This window comes from Python bivittatus, unplaced genomic scaffold, assembly GCF_059951505.1.
Source record: "Python bivittatus isolate LINGU-HERP-01145 unplaced genomic scaffold, Pbiv_v1 ctg000340_np1212, whole genome shotgun sequence".
In the NCBI taxonomy this organism is placed as follows: Eukaryota; Metazoa; Chordata; class Lepidosauria; order Squamata; family Pythonidae; genus Python; species Python bivittatus.
The window spans coordinates 5,643,309-5,660,708 of NW_028277056.1; the positions used below are offsets into that span (position 1 = coordinate 5,643,309).

Sequence of the window (17,400 nt, forward strand, 5' to 3'; positions counted from 1 at the left end):
GAGTTAATATTCTCCCCAATGATGCCTTTGTCAGCATATTATTTATGCATTTATCTTACTGCCTGTTTTTAAATTATTACCCAAAACTTCAAAAACCCCACCCCATCTAAGTACAGAAAACATAGAAGGACAAAGTATAAGCAAAAATTTTAAAAACAGAAGAACATTATTACTGTGCTTTTAACAAAATGTGCTTTTATTGGCTTATTTAGCAGAATGGCATCCTCTGGGTAGAGAATAAAAGTGTCTGTAATCTCAAAAATGGAAAAACTGTGAAAAATAAAACAAAAATGCTTGTTTGGTCATTTTGATCTCCTTTTTGCTGGAGAAGGGAAATATTTGGATACCTTGCCAGGATAGGAATGGGGAGAGTAAGACACAGAAAAATGGGAATACTGTAGAGAGCAACAAACTCCAGAAAGTTTCTTTACATAATCAGAATTTTAGGGTATGATGGAGATTTCTGGCTTGCAGTGCTAGAAGTGTACCTAAGCCTATTTTTAGAATGTTTGTTCATCCTGGAAAAAAAGGATAGTTTTGCTCCTTTGCACATAGCATAACAGCCACTGAGAGCATTATTCTGACCTGTTCTGGGGGAATGCAAGAGTTTCTTCGGGAGCTTAATTACCTGCTTCTTTCTGTTAATTAGTGGAAGAGTCCCCACGCGTACCCTTTTTGTATAATTGAATTGGAAAGAGCAAGCGCTCCATTTCTGGCCACAGGGTGCCAGTAAATTCTGGCACAGCTAGACGAGAAGCTGCATGACGATGCAGATCTCTTCTCTTCTCTTCCTGAACACAGACACACACACACACACACAGAGAGAGAGAGAGAGAGAGAGAGAGAGAGAGAGAGATGTATTTCCCTTATTACAGTCAGACAAGACAAGGAGGGTGGAGTAGTCAATTAGAAAACATAGAAAAATACATCAGACTCTAAAAATATATACAATAATAATTACAAAAAGCGAAAAGATAGCAAGCAGAAAGTATATATCTAAAAGGAATCTAAAAGGAGGGCTAGGAGCATTAGATGGGTGTAGGAGGGCAGAAAGGCAGACTCTATCAAATTACAGAGCACTCTAGTATGACGAATTAGATGCTCATTAAGACTAGTTTATGGCCCAGGTCGTCATCTGACAAATTTTAATCGCTGCTGTGCAGAACCTGGCAACCTTGTATGTTGTAGCAGGGTTGGTGTCTGAAAGCAGCAGGGAGAAAAAACAAAGAAACGTGTGTGTGTGCATGCGAGTGTCTTTTGAAGCATGTCATCTTTACTCTGTGTGTTTGTGTGTGTGTGTTTGTGTGTGTGTATACATATATACTGTATATATATAGAGAGAGAGAGGAGATGACATGCCTCAAAAGAAAGTACTAGCTTTGAGCAAGATCTATTTCCCAGAATATCTCTGAGTTGCATGAGGCCATCCAAATTCTTAGACCGTAAGAACGACAGATTCTTTGTCCGCAAGGAAGCCTCCCTGCCCAAATCTGACAAATGCTTTTTTGTGATGGCTCACAGGCCCTCCAGAAATATTTGGAATCCTTGGGGCTCCGCTATTTCTTAGTTAAGTCCTGTTGCAATCATTATAACTTGATGACACGTAATCCAAAATCTCCATTCCAGGGAGGAGGTGAATGCTAGTGGGCTGAACGTGTCTGACCTGCTTTGAGAACTTCCAAGAAGCCAACATGGATAAAATCCTTGAAGCTATCCTGGCATCGTCATACCCTGATCACATGAAGCAAGGGCTGGTGAGGCGTATCATAGAGGCTTTAAAGAGGACCATGGACAGTGAGCAGTGTTGGTCCATGCTGGAACTTTCTACCAATCTCTTTCTCCTGGGGGACACCAAGTTTAAGCGATCAGTTGGCAAAGAGATCCTGGAGGTCTGTGGCCTTTATCACCAGGAGGCCTTTGAGGAATTCTTCAATGCTCAGTTCCTCTTAAGCCTCCTCCAGGAAGGCTATGGACCTCTTGGCAAAAGAAGCCTGTACGTGTTTGATTACATATACCTTGGACTGCCCTTTGTGATGGACGGCGCATCGTCCAACGACATCTTCAGTCTGCTGAGGACTGAAGTGCTACGGAAGATCTGTGAGAGGCCAGGCTTGAAGCAATGTGTGAAGATCAGTAAGCTCTTAATCCAGTACCCTCTGTGTATACCCACGGGCAAACGCCAGATCCTTTTCTGCCAGCAGCTGGTCCGATGCATTGGACAGTTCCACACCACTTCAGGAAGAGAAGAAGCCGTCATGGACTTCTTGGACCAGGTGATCCAAGTCAGCCTTTTGCTGCAGAAAATCTGGAAGACTCAGATGACAGCCATCCTGCCCTCTTTGAAAGAACTCTTTACCATCATTTCAGCAATAGGTATGAATGGGCGTCTTTTTATGCATGGATTCGAAACAGTGTTTTATTGCATGGCTAGCAAAGGCCCATCGTAGTAACTGGTGATGCTGCATAGGCCTTTCTCTTTGTTCAGGACAGTTCATATACAGTGGTACCTCGGTTCACGAACTTAATTCGTTCTGCGACTCTGGTCGCGACCCAAATTGGTCACGACCCGAAGCAAATTTTCCCATAAGGTTCAATGTAAATACGGTTAATCCGTTCTGGCGTGGAGGACAGGGAGGCAGTTACTGCTTGGAGGGAGAGTCCCCCTCCCTACGACCACGTGTCAGGGGCGGAAAATGGCCACGGACCACGTGTCGGGTGGAAAAATGGCCGCGGACCACGTGTAATGGGCGGAAAAATGGACGTGGACCACGTGTCAGGGGTGGGAAAATGGCCGCGGATCCTGTTCGTCACCCGATCCAGCATTCGCGAACGGAGGCAAAATTTTGCAACCGGAGCTGTTCATGACCCGAATTTGTGACCCGAGGCACCACTGTATTATGAAATGTTGTTGAAGTTACAGTAGGGGTGCAAAAATACTGGTGTAGTTCTGCTAGCTTTCTTTTGGTGACCCTCCCCATCCGGAAATGGTAGAATCCAACATTTGCCATATTGTGTGCCTTGTGGGTGTAAGTGGTCAAATGGGTGTCTAAAGACATGCAGCTGCTTAAGGCAACATTGACCCTTTAAAACTCTAGACCCCTTTCACAAAATGAGCCTGGACCCACCCATTTTGAAAAAGTGGCTTCCATGAGTCATGCAAGGTCCAGGGTGGCCCTTAAGTTGTCAGAACGCTGCTCTGCAATCCTCTGTGTTCTGTCTCTGGGCTCACTCTGCACAAAGATACATTGGTCTGCTTTGCCTCTATTGAAGAAGGAGGGGCCACCTAGAATGGACCGTAGGAAGGAAGAGTTTGTAGCATTCTCCCAAACTGAGCTGTTTACTTCAATGGAAGAAGGCTGATCCATTTTCATCTCTCCCTCTCTTTTCCCATTCTTCCTTGAAACAGTTCTGGACCGTGTATATTCTCAAGATAACCTGTAATGGTCTGTGAGAATGTCCTTGAGAGATTGGTGGAGGAGGAAGACTAGGCAATGGTCAGATAAGAGGCAGCTGAGCCCACAGCAGCAATGGGGGTATGGCAAATAAACTTGCAAGATTGATGTCAGCTGTATGAGGTAGTTCAGACAAGAAACTCCAACCATGAATAATAACCCTACCTTTATTGTAAGATTACATTAACAGAATCTTGCAAGTCTGAAAGCACATCTCTCCCTTCTCACCTTTACAGCCTAAGAAACTAGGGAGGGTCCCTTCTGAGACGGTTGCCATGCCCCCATTCCTTTGATGGGCTTAGCTGCTGCTTATCCAACCATTGTCTAGTCTTCTGCTCCTCTTCCTCCTGTCTCTCAAGGACATTCTCACAGACCATTATATCACCTCATAATGACCTGGAGAGATAGGGTAAGTTGTGACCTGGTGAGTTTATAAGCTCAAGTTTCACTGGTGTTTGTCCAGGACAAACAGGTGACATCCTAGTGGTTAATTCTCCCTGCCCCTGGGGTCTTCAGCATTGGGAATCAAACCTGTTTACTGTATACCTGATTGTAGTTGTAGAGAGTAAGGAAGATGACCTTGATGGAGTTATGCCAGCTCTCTTAACCAAAGTGACAAGGGGTAAAACATATCTTAAGTGCACAACAGACAGATAATAACAAGAAGAGGCTCAGACAGGCACCTCCCTGATTCACTGGAGTATAAGAAGGAGGAGGAGGTCCAGCACAATCAGACTTGCAAGATTCTGTGATTAGGGCCACTCTCAATATATGTAGTTTTAGCCTTCCTGTAGAGTTGACTCTTGGTCTGGTCTATCTGGTGGAGCCAACAGTAGTCCATGGATTAGTCCCGTGGAGAGTGATAGAATATTAGAAATGTAACTTTAGGTAGATTTAGATTTAGAAATTATCCTGAACTTTCTTCCAGGGCTGAGAAAAGTATTTAGCATTTTCCACCCACTCCCTCCCCCTCCCATCCTAAAATAAATATATATATCTATTGCTAAAATTTTGCAAGGAATTCTCCTCTCCTAACAGACATTGTAGAAAAATCAGAAAGAGACTGGTAGCCCCTTTACACAATTCCCCTTCATATATTTTTCTATTTTCACTCACATTCAACATTCCCTAACCGCTGATTATCAATCCTTCTGGGGCTGTTTTTCATTGGACTGCCCTATCAAACCTGAGTTTTTAGTGACTTCCTGCATTGTTACAAAGCTTGTCGTTTCCCCATACAGGAAGATACCTTTTCATTTTGCAATGGGTCCATTTTGGCTACACTCCTGTGTATTTTACTAGTAGAATTTGCTTTCCTCAAAATCCAGCTATTCCATGAAGTTGTTATCATAACCCTATGTCATAAAACCGAAATGCGTGCAGCTGAAATAATCGATATTCTTATTCTCTTTAATCTGGGTTGTTTCTCTTTCTGCAGTGTTTCTTATCTCTATTTTAATCATTTGATTATTTGATTTATTTATTTAATCAAGTTATACAGCCACCTATCTCAACAAGTGATTCTGGACGGCATTATTAGTTATTAGGGCTGAACAATGCTTTAGAAAGACTTCGGAAAGAAGCATTTTCAGTGTGCTGAAGAGTGAGCACAACACTTGTCTGCAGCTCATTAAAGCAGCTTCTTGTCTTCTCGGAAGCTCCATAGCAGCCACACAGTCGCTGAAAGAGAGGAGGTGGCTTTAATGAGGCCCAGAGAGCTAATTAATGCCTACTCATATGCATTTCAAAGCACCTCTCCCAACAAACAGCCGTGTTCATTGTCTCGTAGGCTTGATTGATGGATTATACAGCCATTCTGTCCATTAACTTAAATCTTCTTATGGTATAACTTTTGACTTGCCTGTGTGTTAATTATTATTGATGGACAAAACCCCAAGAACTGGATGCTTGGGGTTCAGGATGTTTCAACTTTAAAATGGTTTGCATGCCCCTGTTAATTGTCTGCAGAAGACCAGAATCCATCTATTGCCTTAGCCAGTGTGGTCCAGCACGTTCCACTGGAGCTCATGGACAGCATCTTAAGAAACCTCACCAACGATGATAGCATAACTGATCTTCAGATGATGACAGCGATTGGAAGGTAATGAAAAATGGAAGGTGCCAGCCCTGGAGAATTTTGGGATTTTTAAATATAAAAATATTTAAAATATTCCCCCCTGATGCTAAGAACTGGGGTGGGTAATAGGTTTGTTTAGCTACGTATTTGGTGGTTAAGAAGTGTGTGTGTGTGTGTGTGTGTGTGTCTTCCAAAATGAGATGGAGATTTTCAAAATATATTTATTTATATTTTGGACATGTCAACAAATCCTTTGCATTAGACTTCTCCTGTGGTGCCAGGCACGAAGAATCAGTCAGGCAGTTTATTCCTGCCTGAAACTAGCGTATGGTGTCTATCCTTGAAGCATCTGTTTAGCCCAGGGTCCCCAAACTCTTCAGCTCATCGACCACCTTTATGAAGTTTCAGATTGTTCATCAACCTCCAAGCATTTATTGTATGAAAATAATTTAATAAATACTACTTTAATAGTACTACTATTAAACAACAACAACATCAACCCTTTGGATTGTCCCGTTCACCCTTGAGAGTCATTACTGACCACTTTGGAGAATCCTGTTTAGCTTTTTGTAAATTATGGGAATAGCTGTTAGTCTGATAGCATCTTGTGGATACCTTGCAAGGGAGGTGTTGTAATAAGAATGGGGCTGAGTATTGATGGCTCCTGCCTTGGGCAGGGGGTTGGACTAGAAGACCTCCAAGGTTCCTTCCAACCTGATGATTCTATGATTCTATGATCTCTCATTCCTCCTCCCTGCTACAGTTAATAAACCCTATGCTTGCAACACAAAGCTTTGAATTACAGATGCTTCAGGAATTGGATCTCTACAGATTCTCGCATGAATGCTTCTGCCCCTCCCAAACTTCTATGCAAACTGGAACAGAGCTATTTTAAAAAAATTATTGCACAGATTTTTATACCACCTAGTCCAATAATTCAGGACAGTATATGCTAATAATATAAGAGAAGTGTCCAGATGTTCTCACACACACATGCACACACACAAATAGTCAAAATATATTTAGATATGCATGATTTGAGATAAAAATACATCCACAAATAACTAATTAAATGTGAATTTAATGCAAGTTAAAAAAGGAAACCATTTATCCCTGATCTTAATGCTCTTAGTATTCTAAGTGCTATTTTCAGAAGGGAAGAACTCCTTATTTTCTCCAGACCTATATCAGGGATTAATTCATATAGCCTTTCCCAGTTTGGAGTCCACCAGACGTGTTGGGGTTCAAAGCTCACAGTCCATAGCCACTGTGGCATTTGAAGCCCAACACATCTGAAGAGCTAAAGGTTGAGGAAGGTTGACTTAATGCTTTGTTCTCCTGTGTCCTGGCCTGCTTGAAAGTCCTGCAGGGCAACCACATAATAGCCCACCTTGCTTCATCTTCTAGACCAGTGTTTTTCAAACTTAGCAACTCTAAGATGTGTGGACTTCAACTCCCAGAATTCCCCAGCCAGCCAGGCTGGCTGGGGAATTCTGGGAGTTGAAGTCCACACATCTCAAAGTTGCCAAGGTGGAGAAACACTGGTCTAGACTCTTCCCTTCCCATCTCCTAGTCCAGACCACCTGAAACCCAATGCTAGATTCATATATATTACCCCTGCTTTAGAATGGGGTTGTTGACTTAAAAAGCTGGGTTAGCACGGTTCCTGGAACCATAAAAAACCATAAAAGCAAAAGAGCAATTAAAAAAAATTTTTAATTTAAAAAATAATTCTCCCCCTCCTCCTCCACTGCCTCCTCCAAATCATGTAACAATTAGGTAGGATGTCTTCTCAGTTCCCACCATTCTTCAGGATCTTGGAAACAGCTCCATTTTTGAATGTGAGGCTCTGGACCTGGCTTGCACCATTTGAACTAATCCCAGCCTCTCTGTCTCTCCATCTTTCTTGGTGCAGGATGATTGAATGGATCTCATGGCCACTAGGGAAGAACTTGGACAAATGGATCATAGCCTTGCTGAAGGATCTGGCGGCAGTGAAGAAGTTCAGCATCTTGATGGAAGTCACACTTTCCAAAATTGAGCGAGTTGGTTTGCTCTTTGATATGGGATCTGCTCGTAGAAAACATCTTTATGCTATCTCTGGCAGGGAGGGAGAGCAATGAGAAATCAGTCAGCCATGATTTTGTTTCTGGTCCATGTCTTTGTAACAATGCTCAGTGCACGGTACTGTTTTTTGTGACTCTCTGGGTGCAATTAAAGGTGTTGATTGTAATTTAGAACAAGTCCATCAAGGCTTGGGCTCAGTGTAATGGTATGTGGGAAGGACCTTGGGAGACTGGGCCCAGAGGCGCTGCCTAGGGAATAGTCAGATAAGAGACGGCATAGCCCACAGCTGCATAATGGATGGAAAAAGAGGCTCAGAAGAGACTCTCCCTAGTTTCTCAGGCAGTAAAGGAGACGGGGGGAGAACTGCACTTTCAGACTTGCAAGATCCTGTCAATGTAGCTTTACAATGAAATAGAACGAGCTCATCTGGTTGTGATTCCTCCCTCTTTTACCCCACGAGGCCCACACTCAGCCTACCTTAGATTAGGGGTGTACTAATTCTGGTCATCTCTGGCTTGTTGTTTTGGGGGTTCCTCCTAACCCTCCAGTCTATTAAGATATTTTTAAATGCAAGAACTGAAATACATTTTGGCATTTCTTCATGGATAAGGCCCAAGCAAACCCTTCTAGAAAACAGATGAAAGGCCCTTCATTTGCCTGATCATTAGCCACCGATATAAATGAGAACCCCAAAATATTGGCAGAGCCACCAATTTCTCCACCTCAGGTTACAAATAGCAAACTTTTTCTTGCTGATTCAGGACAAACTCCACAGAGTCTTTTGTAGGAATCCCACCAAAGAGTGAGCGCTTGGGATCCACTGAGTGACGCTAATAACACTGCTGTGATTTTTAACTTGTTTGGCCAGCTTTTGCTTGGCTCCTGCTTTGTTATTGTATTCCTCATTTTATTTTCCATTCCAGTGTTTTTTAACCTTGGCCATTTTAAGATGGATGGACTTCAACTCCCAGAATTCCCTAGTTGGCATGCGTGCTGGCTAGGGAATTCTGGGAATTGAAATCCACCCATCTTAAAATGGCTAAGGTTGAGAAATACTGTTCTACAGGTAGTCCTCAACTTATGACCACAATAGGGACTAGAAAATTCATTGCTAAATGGTACGGTCATTAAGTGAGGCATCACATAATCACACCCAATTTTATGACCTTTTTTGCCACAGTCATTAAGCAAATTGTCGCAGTCGCTAAGCAAGACATCACGTGACTGCAACTTGCAACCTTCCCTGCTGTCTTCGCCACTGACTTTGCTTGTCAGAAGCCAGCTGGGAAGGTCACAAATGGCGATCATGTGACTGCAGGATGCTGCAACCATTATAAATGTGCAACGGTTGCCAAGCACCCAAATCATGATCACATGACAGAGATGGTCGTAAGTGCAAGACTGGTCATAAGTCACTTTATTCAGCAACATTGTAACTTTGAACGGTCGCTGAAGGAATGGTTGTAAATCGAGGATTGCCTGTATTTTATTTTATCCCATATATATATTGTGCTTTAATTGTTGTAAATTACGGTTTTAATGGATCAATTGTATCTTTAAACACTTTGAGATTTTTTTTAAAAAATAAGCAGCGGTATTTATTTATTCATTATTAGAATTTTATCCTATATTTATTGTTGGTCAAATCAAGGCATTATTGTTGGTCCTGCCTCCTGTTTTCCCCACAACAACAACCCTGTGAGGTGGGTTGGGCTGAGAGAGAGGGACTCACCCAGCTGGCTTTCATGCCTTACATCCTCCAGATCCTAAATCCAAGCCTTGCACAGCTGCTCTGGCCCAACCAGAGGTGGTGCTGTGGGAATTGTGCTCATCCATGTACCATCCTGAGTATGCTAATCAACCTCCCCTTATCTTTATTTTGCTGTTTCTTTAGGTGTTTTCCAAGCTACTCTACCCTATTCTAAGAGAGGGAGCTCTCTCTATTCTGCGTTACATGTTGCTCAGCTTCCAGCACTCCCACGAAGCATTTCACCTGGTAAAAGAAATTAATTCCTGTTCTGATGAATCATGTATTGCTTTGAGTCTCTGGCTGTTGGCCAGCTTGTAAGGATATTTATTGCATTTACATCCCCATGTTTCACCTGTTAAGACTTGTGCAACTTACAGCACTAGGGGAAAAAAACCCTTATCCTTAGGCAGAGTCATATCATAAAAGGAAAAGGGGAGGTGGGTGGACAAGAAAAACTCCAGATACTTCTTTCCATGTCTCCTTCTGCCACAAGCTGGTGGAATGGCTGCCAGGCGACCACTGGGGAGAGGGAAAACCCAGCAGGGGTGGTTCCCGAAATGACTCAGAGAGGGAAGAAAACAAAATTAAGCCATGTTTAAAACGTTTAAGGATCCTGAGCTGACGAGCCCATCTTGGATACTGCAGATACTTTGGGCTAGCTGCCTTAGGGTTGACTTTGCCTTGCCTCTTTTAAAGCTTTGTTACAAATTCCTCCGCTTATAGTTCATTCCCTTTTACTTTCAGACCCCCTCCTGCCTCCTTTGTGTTCTACCTGGTTCAGTAATGACATAGGTGTGGTTGAGGCTTCATGGCACATAGCTTTGGCTGGAAACGGGACAGGATTTATTAATGCGTTCTCTTAACACGCCCAGGAGTTCATGATCCTACGCTAGGAGGGGTGTAGCTCCTCTTGAGGAGTGTCTGTGTGTTCGTAGCTGCCTGGTTTTGCCATCTGTGGTTCTTCTTTTGTTGTGGTATTATTTTTATTGTTTTATGGTTGTTATGTTTCTTGTGAACTGCCCAGGGTCATTGGGAATCAGGCAGTGTACAATAAAGAAATATGAACGAATGAATGAATGAATGAATGCGCACGAATGAATACATACGCATGAATGATAAATAAACATGCACAAATGAAACATATACACAAATGAATGAATGAATGAATGAATGAATAAATATGCGCAAATGAATGAATCTACACAGTTGAATGAATAAATAAGCACAAATGAATGAATGAATGAATCAATCAATAAATAAGGACAAATGAAACGTTCTGGAGATCGTAGAGCACACAGAGATTCCCTATTAACCTACCGAAGTTTTACTGGGAACAGGTTGCTTCAGCATTACACATACACACATTTACTCACATCTCCCCACTTCAAATTGGCCAGGTTTGCAAGGGCTTTGGGAGAGACAAGCTGCTGAAATCTGATGGTAACATGCACAGATGGTGACGTCTCTCAGAACGAGGCCCCTTGCAGCTCTCCTAATCCTTTCTAGCCATGTCCGTCACCCGTTCCTTTCCACGTCACCTCAGCCGAAAGCTCACGATGTGTGAGGAGCTGCGTGGCTGTTGATATCTTCGGGAGCTCTCGTTCCAGACTTTGGGATTGCAAATGGATTGCTTCTCTGTGACCTGCCGCATGACAGTTTTGATATTTGGGAGCTGGTATCCAGACTGGGTCTGGGGGTGTCCTTGTTTCTCACCCTCCTCTGCATGCCCGCCTTTTTCCTCGGGTGCAAATCCCATTCCTCAATTTCTCTCCATCTTTTCTTCCCTGTAACAGCTTCTTCCACATATTCCCAGGGTGGTCGCGGCCCTTCAGAAGGAAAACTCCAATTCGGCCCTGCGGTGCTTGGATCAACTGGCTGAACTGATCCACTGCATGTTCTTCTGTTTCTCAGGATTCCCAGACCTCTACGAACCTCTCGTGGAAGCAATAAAAGTAAGTGATCCTTTTGTACACGGCGGGCAACCAACCGTTAGAGAGGAAGGAATAAAACATAGTAAGCTGAAATCAAGAATTTTTTACCAGTAGCCACAAAGCCTCACTTTTAGCACAAATGGGTCTGGATTTGAATCAGAGCCTTCGCTTCAAACCTTTCTTGGACCGCATATGTTAGATAGGTTCAGAAAGATGGTTGGGTTTGTGCTTCTCAGAGTCAAAGGCGAGATCTGTTGAATCACACTATAAAAATCCACTTTAATATTCGTTGCCAAGACAAATGTCTTCTAACTCGCAGGGCAGAAGGAAAGTTGTCCTCCCCTGTTTATTTTTCAGAATTTCCTATTTGGATGAATGTTGTTTCAAAACTTGGAGATTTCAATTTGCCATCACAATTATTACCGATTGACAGCTGAGGACAAAAATCTAAATTGATTTATGTTTAATTAAAGTTGAATATTCATATTTTCCTCTTCCGTCCCGTTAACAAGGACGATTTAGGGGCCACAACAGAAGCTGTCAGAATCTGGGGCTTCTGAGTGTGAAACCATCCAAAGCAGATGTTTGGTCCAACAACTTTACAAACTAAATTGCAAACGCTGAGCCGAAAAAATGAGACCTATTGTGTGAAATTCCATAGTTTCCTCTGGGTTTATCATGCTGCATACTGTGCCTTGTGAAATATTACAGAGGTCAAGAAGTACGTCATATATTATGGAAGATCAAGAAGCACACAACTTTATAATGAAAAATTAGGTGAAGAAGACTTGCTATAGCATGTTCTAATTTGAATGCTTCTGTTTTAGCAATCTTTCAGATTGGTATATAGCAGTGTTTCTCACCTTTGGCAACTTGAAGATGGGTGGACTTCAACTCCCAGAATTTCCCAGCCAGCAAGGCTGGCTGGGGAATTCTGGGAGTTGAAGTCCACCCATCTTCAAGTTGCCAAGGTTGAGAAACACTGTTATATACAGTCCACCTTTCCTTAAGCTCTCAGAGCAGAAAAATATGGATCTTACATTATATTATGCCATATATACAGGATGGAAGTCATGTAAAACTCTGCCTGCAGCATGAAGTGTAGGTAAATGCGATGGTGTAAGGATGTGTGGGAAGGACCTTGGGAGACGGGAGGAAGAGCCACAGACTGGACAACCAGCATGTAAAAGGTATCTCAGCCCACAGAAGAGAGAGGGCGTGGGGAGCATCTCAGAAGGGACCCTCCCCAGTTTTCTGGAGAGTAAAAGTAAGGGAGGGGAGAGATGCTTTCAGACTTGCAAGATTCTGTTCCTGTAACCTTACAAGAAAGATAGAGTCAGTACTCCTGGTTGCGCTTCTTGGCTGGACTACCTTGCAGGGCTAACAGAGGGGCAACAGAGCTCCAGGTTTACAGCATTCGTCAACATAGTGCAACATCAATGCCATCAAATGGCTGTCGAGAGTAATGGTCTGCTAATTCTCTCTTTTTTTCTTCTGGTTGTCTTATTCTTGGAAGGCTCTCCCGATTCCTAACGAAGATCGGATTAAGCATCTGCTGGGGCAGAATGCTTGGACCTCCCAGAAGAATGAGTTGGCCAGTTTCTATCCTCGCTTAGCTTCCAAATCTGAAACTGGGAAGATTGGGTTGATTAACCTTGGGAATACCTGCTACATGAACAGTATCCTCCAAGCTCTCTTCATGGCCTCAGAGTAGGTATCCTTCTTCTATTTGTTCCTCCGCTCTTCTCATCAATCAGCCTACCTGTGTTTGTATTCAGGAGTATTTTTGCATGTTGTCTCTCTCCACCTATCTAAAAGATGTAGATTTAGGAAAACCAGCTGTCTTGTTTCAGGTCTCCAACATACACACACACAGTTGCTAGGTGAGGAAAGCAATTTACTCAAGGCTGAGCAGATAACAGCAGACAAAGGAAGAAACGTAAAGCGACAAAGTCTCTTGGAAAGAAAGTTTGCCTTGATGGTTTTGCTTTCCACAGGAGCACACAGAACGGTAGTCCAAATCCAGTCCAAAGTTCGGAGAGCCAAGTCAGGTTTGTCAGCCAGTCCAGAGGTCAGAATTTCACAGGCAGAATCCACACACGAGAATCACGCAAGAGCTGGAGGTCAGACAGTTGTTTCCAGCAAAGAGAACATGGGTCAGGGCTGCCTCTCAGTCAGGCTGCAGTCAGCTGTCTCTGATCAAGAGATTTACTCCCTTGCTTGGCAAGGAGCCTCATAGTCCTTCGCTGCTCTGCTCTCTGCTCTACTCAGTGGGTGCAAGGGCTTGGAGGTCTTAGTCACCATCATCTGACTTCTCCAGCTATCAGGTGGTGCCTGTGTTGGATCAGCCTCTGGTGATTCCTGGCTTTGTCTCTTCTGAGGCTGACATTCCACAGGTTCAGCAGGAGCAGCTTCTTCAGAGTCAGAGTCTGAATCCTGGGCCATGACACCAACTTTTGGAGAATGGGAGTGGGGAAAGTTGTTCTTAGGAACTGGTTGTGGTGGACAAAACTTCTCTCCTTGTAGCATTAGGGTCAAGATACCTTTCTCATCACCTACCTTTAACTCTGGCTGACCCCTTCTCTCCTTCATCCGTTGATGGGGAGAAAGAAGAAAATCCAGATACTTAAGATTAACAGAGAACTCCTCTGCATGTCTTGTTCACCTCAGCCATGAAGACGCTCTATTGATGGTTTCTTTTCCCACCCATTCCGTCTTCTTTTCTTGAGGAGCTTTGAGTCAAATTCCAAGATGCTCAGAAGTTATGACCGTTTAGTTACCTTCAGTAAAGCTAGTCAAAATTGGCTAGCCAAGTAATAAAATCTGAACCAAACAAATAACAGAATACAATGAGATATGGAGCAAGCGGGTTGTCCCATCAACTCATCAACGCCATCGTCCCTTCCCACCATTAATCATTTCTTGAGGACACAGATGGGCAACATCCTCAACCCAACTCCTCCCCTAGCTTCTTCCCGCTGCAAAAATGTATTTATTTATATTTATTTGTTCAATCTGTATAGGCTATACAAATTTGTTCAAGTTGTATAGCCACCCATCTCCCTTATGGGCTCACACAATTAAAAACCCCCAAAACAAACACAAGTAAATAATCAAACAGGAATACAAAAAGAGATTAAAACACATTGAAAATTAAAAGCATTCAAACCCTAAAAAACAATGGGGTGTGCCCACTGTTTCTGGCACCAGTCGTGCAATCATTTCTTCTGCAGCAAATAATTTCAAGGTCAGTTTAGGACAGTGGTTCCCAACCTTTTCTATGCCCCACACCCCTAGGAAATGTTTGATTAATGTTCGCACCTCCTACAAAAGTAATATCACATTTGAAGAAGAAGTCCAATTTCTAATGTGGGTGAACAAATTGAAATAAGCTTTTAACTCAGTGCATAAAATTGTCGCACCCCCTGAAATTCCATCTCGTACCCCCTAAGGGTGCGGGCACCCCAGGTTGGAAATCCCTGGTTTAGGGGCAGGATCTGCCTTGCTACTAATGGTCACCTGAGGCTGCTGTGGGACATTCCCCCCCAACCCCAGTCCTTGTCCATTGCTTTCTACAACCATTCACCTTTTGGCAGAAGAAGAAGTGGGGCGAGAGACGCTGGGGAGAATGACTCCAATTCTAAGGAGCAAGACCTGAAAGCAGAAGACCTGTAGGATCCAAAGGAGATGTTCCTCACCTGCCCCTCTTTTCTCTCCTGCTTCTGGTGCAGACAGGACCTCTATTTTTCTTGGCAGGGGTTGGAAATCTGGTCAGCACTTCCTTCAGCCAGCCTTGTTTTCTTTCAGCTGAATAACAGGATTTAGGGCTGTGCTGCAGAAGAACGTCCTGCAAATGTTCTTCTGCATGGCTGAGTTTTAAGTCCAACAGGGCGTGCTTCTGGCAATGTAGGTCAGGTAGGTTTGGAAGACAGGGCAGACTGCAAATTGCATCATACATCCTCAAGACTTTTATTTGGACTCCTTTAGCTACAAATAAAATATGAACTAGCAGTGGAAGCAAACATCAGCCATGAAGGGGCCAGGAAGCATGATAGCATTTTACTCCCAAAGGTCTGAACTTTTCTGTCTCAAGATCAGGAGGTGGAATCATTTACTAATTGACCCATTACAGGCAGATGTTCCCTAATCAATGCAGTCCTGTATGTATGCCCCTCCAAGTTGCTAATCCTCTGTATGGTCACTTGGGGAGTTTTCTGAGTTTGAATATGGCCTGACCCAGGTTGCAAAGCCCCTCTTGTTTCTCCGGGGGGAGGGGGGGACCAAATTCTGGCTCCCACAAATCTAAAATAACCGGGTTTCTTTTCTTTTTCGTGGCTTGCAATTCTAAAGCAGCTCTATGGAATTAAAGAATGTTGTAACTAACTCAATGAACTAGTTAACAGAGAATCAAAAGGAGAAAGTTAAGGAAAGACGGCAGAAATATCCTTGTTAAAAACATCTGATCAAAGCAAGTCCATCCTTACTGTATGTAACTACCCAGGGCAGAACGGTGCTTGGCATTTTGCAATGAGCAAAGCCACAACCTTCTGTACCATTCTGGGGTTTAGCAAAGCCAAAGAGTAGAATGATGTGTAATTATCTGGGGCAAAGTCACCTCTGTTCAATACATCTTGTACTTTAACTGAGGCTTGACAAGGATTGTGGGTTGCCATATCATGGCCTGTATTGGCTCCCTGGATCAGCCCTTAACCGACTAGATTAACTGACCCGTGAATTTTGGCGATCGGCTTCCCCTTTTTAAGTTTAAGGGAAAAAACATTCCTTTTCAGCTTCAGGCGATCGGTGCTGAATTTAGCTGAGAACAACTCCCAGCCTCTGATGGCGAAACTGCAGTGGCTCTTTGCCTTTCTGGAGCATAGCCAGGTAATTTTGTGGAACATCTTATTTTTATTTGATTATGTAGAAAATGTACGTGGCTGCCCAACTCACACACAGGGACTCCAGGCAGCTTATAAAGTAAAATCTTTTTAATTGTAGGACGGTGCCTTTGGGGGCTCTAAGCTCCATGTTTGTCTTAGTGATGTGTGAGGGATTAGAGTAGTGTTTCTCAACCTCAGCAACTTTAAGATGGGTGGACTTCAACTCCCAGAATTCCCCAGCCAGCCATGCTGGCTGGGGAATTCTGGGAGTTGAAGTCCACCCATCTTAAAGTTGCTGAGGTTGAGAAACACTGAATTAGAGCACATTTTGGGTGTCATAAGGAAGATTGAGGTTTTTTTTTTACTGTTTCTTATGCTGCTTACTGTTTTTATTACTGTTTTGCTACCTAAGATGGGCGGCTAGGTCCATCTTTTAAATAAATAAATTAAATAAAGAGGGGGAAGCTGCAAGAAGGCACCTACCAAAATCCCCAATAGGAGGTGAAGTGAGGACTTCATGGTTCAGATGTCCACCTGCATTGCGTTCATTCCCATTTCTACACTTCATGGAGCCCAGATGCCCTTGTTCCCCAGTTTTAGATGGATGGAAACCATAACTGGAGTTTGAGGCAAAATGACAAACTGTGATTTGCTGCCAAGCAAGATTGGAGCAAGGAAACCACTGCATATAAAGATTCTTGTTTTGAGGGTAGGGACAATATTCTTTTTACAGGTCGTCCTTGTTTAGCGACTGCCTTGTTTAGTGACCGTTCACAGATACAGCAGTGATGAAGAAGGAACTTTGTGACCAATCCTCGCATTTACGACCTTTGCAGGTCTGTAAAGCAAAGGAAAGCTGAAGGAAGATTGTAAGCACAGTGGCAGTTTCACTGAGCTATTGCTTTGCTTAATGACTGAGTTGCTGGTCCCAATTGTGGTCGCTAAATGAGGACCACCTGTATTTGCCTGCAATTTTTTAGGGTTTTTTTTTCTCCTGATGTACATTCACCCCTTGCCCCTCAATATCACAACAATCCTATGAGGGATAATGGCTAGCCCAGTGGGTGCGGATCCAGCACTGTAACCATTAAACCACATTATCCAATTCCATTCACTATGTCCAAATCCTCTCTTAAGCACTACCTAATGCTGTCATCCGAACCTTGGCAATTAAAATGTCAGTCTCCTGGATAGGCAATGATTTCCTTCACATGATACTCTTAACCTGGTGGCGGCATTAACC

At 43.2% G+C, this 17,400-nt stretch overlaps 1 protein-coding gene across 3 annotated transcripts in view; it reads left to right on the forward strand.

Annotated features, from left to right (window-relative positions):
- USP35 (ubiquitin specific peptidase 35) overlaps window positions 1-17,400 on the forward strand; it is a 31,234-nt gene that overhangs the window by 9,675 nt on the left and 4,159 nt on the right. For all 3 annotated transcript variants that reach the window (XM_088140492.1, XM_088140493.1, XM_088140491.1), the window contains exons 2-8: window positions 1,627-2,373; window positions 5,421-5,553; window positions 7,445-7,574; window positions 9,491-9,592; window positions 11,140-11,298; window positions 12,794-12,987; window positions 16,068-16,161. In XM_088140492.1, coding sequence (XP_087996618.1) covers window positions 1,692-2,373; window positions 5,421-5,553; window positions 7,445-7,574; window positions 9,491-9,592; window positions 11,140-11,298; window positions 12,794-12,987; window positions 16,068-16,161 — 1,494 coding nt within the window. In that variant the 5' untranslated portion in view covers window positions 1,627-1,691. The remainder of the gene's footprint in view (window positions 1-1,626; window positions 2,374-5,420; window positions 5,554-7,444; window positions 7,575-9,490; window positions 9,593-11,139; window positions 11,299-12,793; window positions 12,988-16,067; window positions 16,162-17,400) is intronic.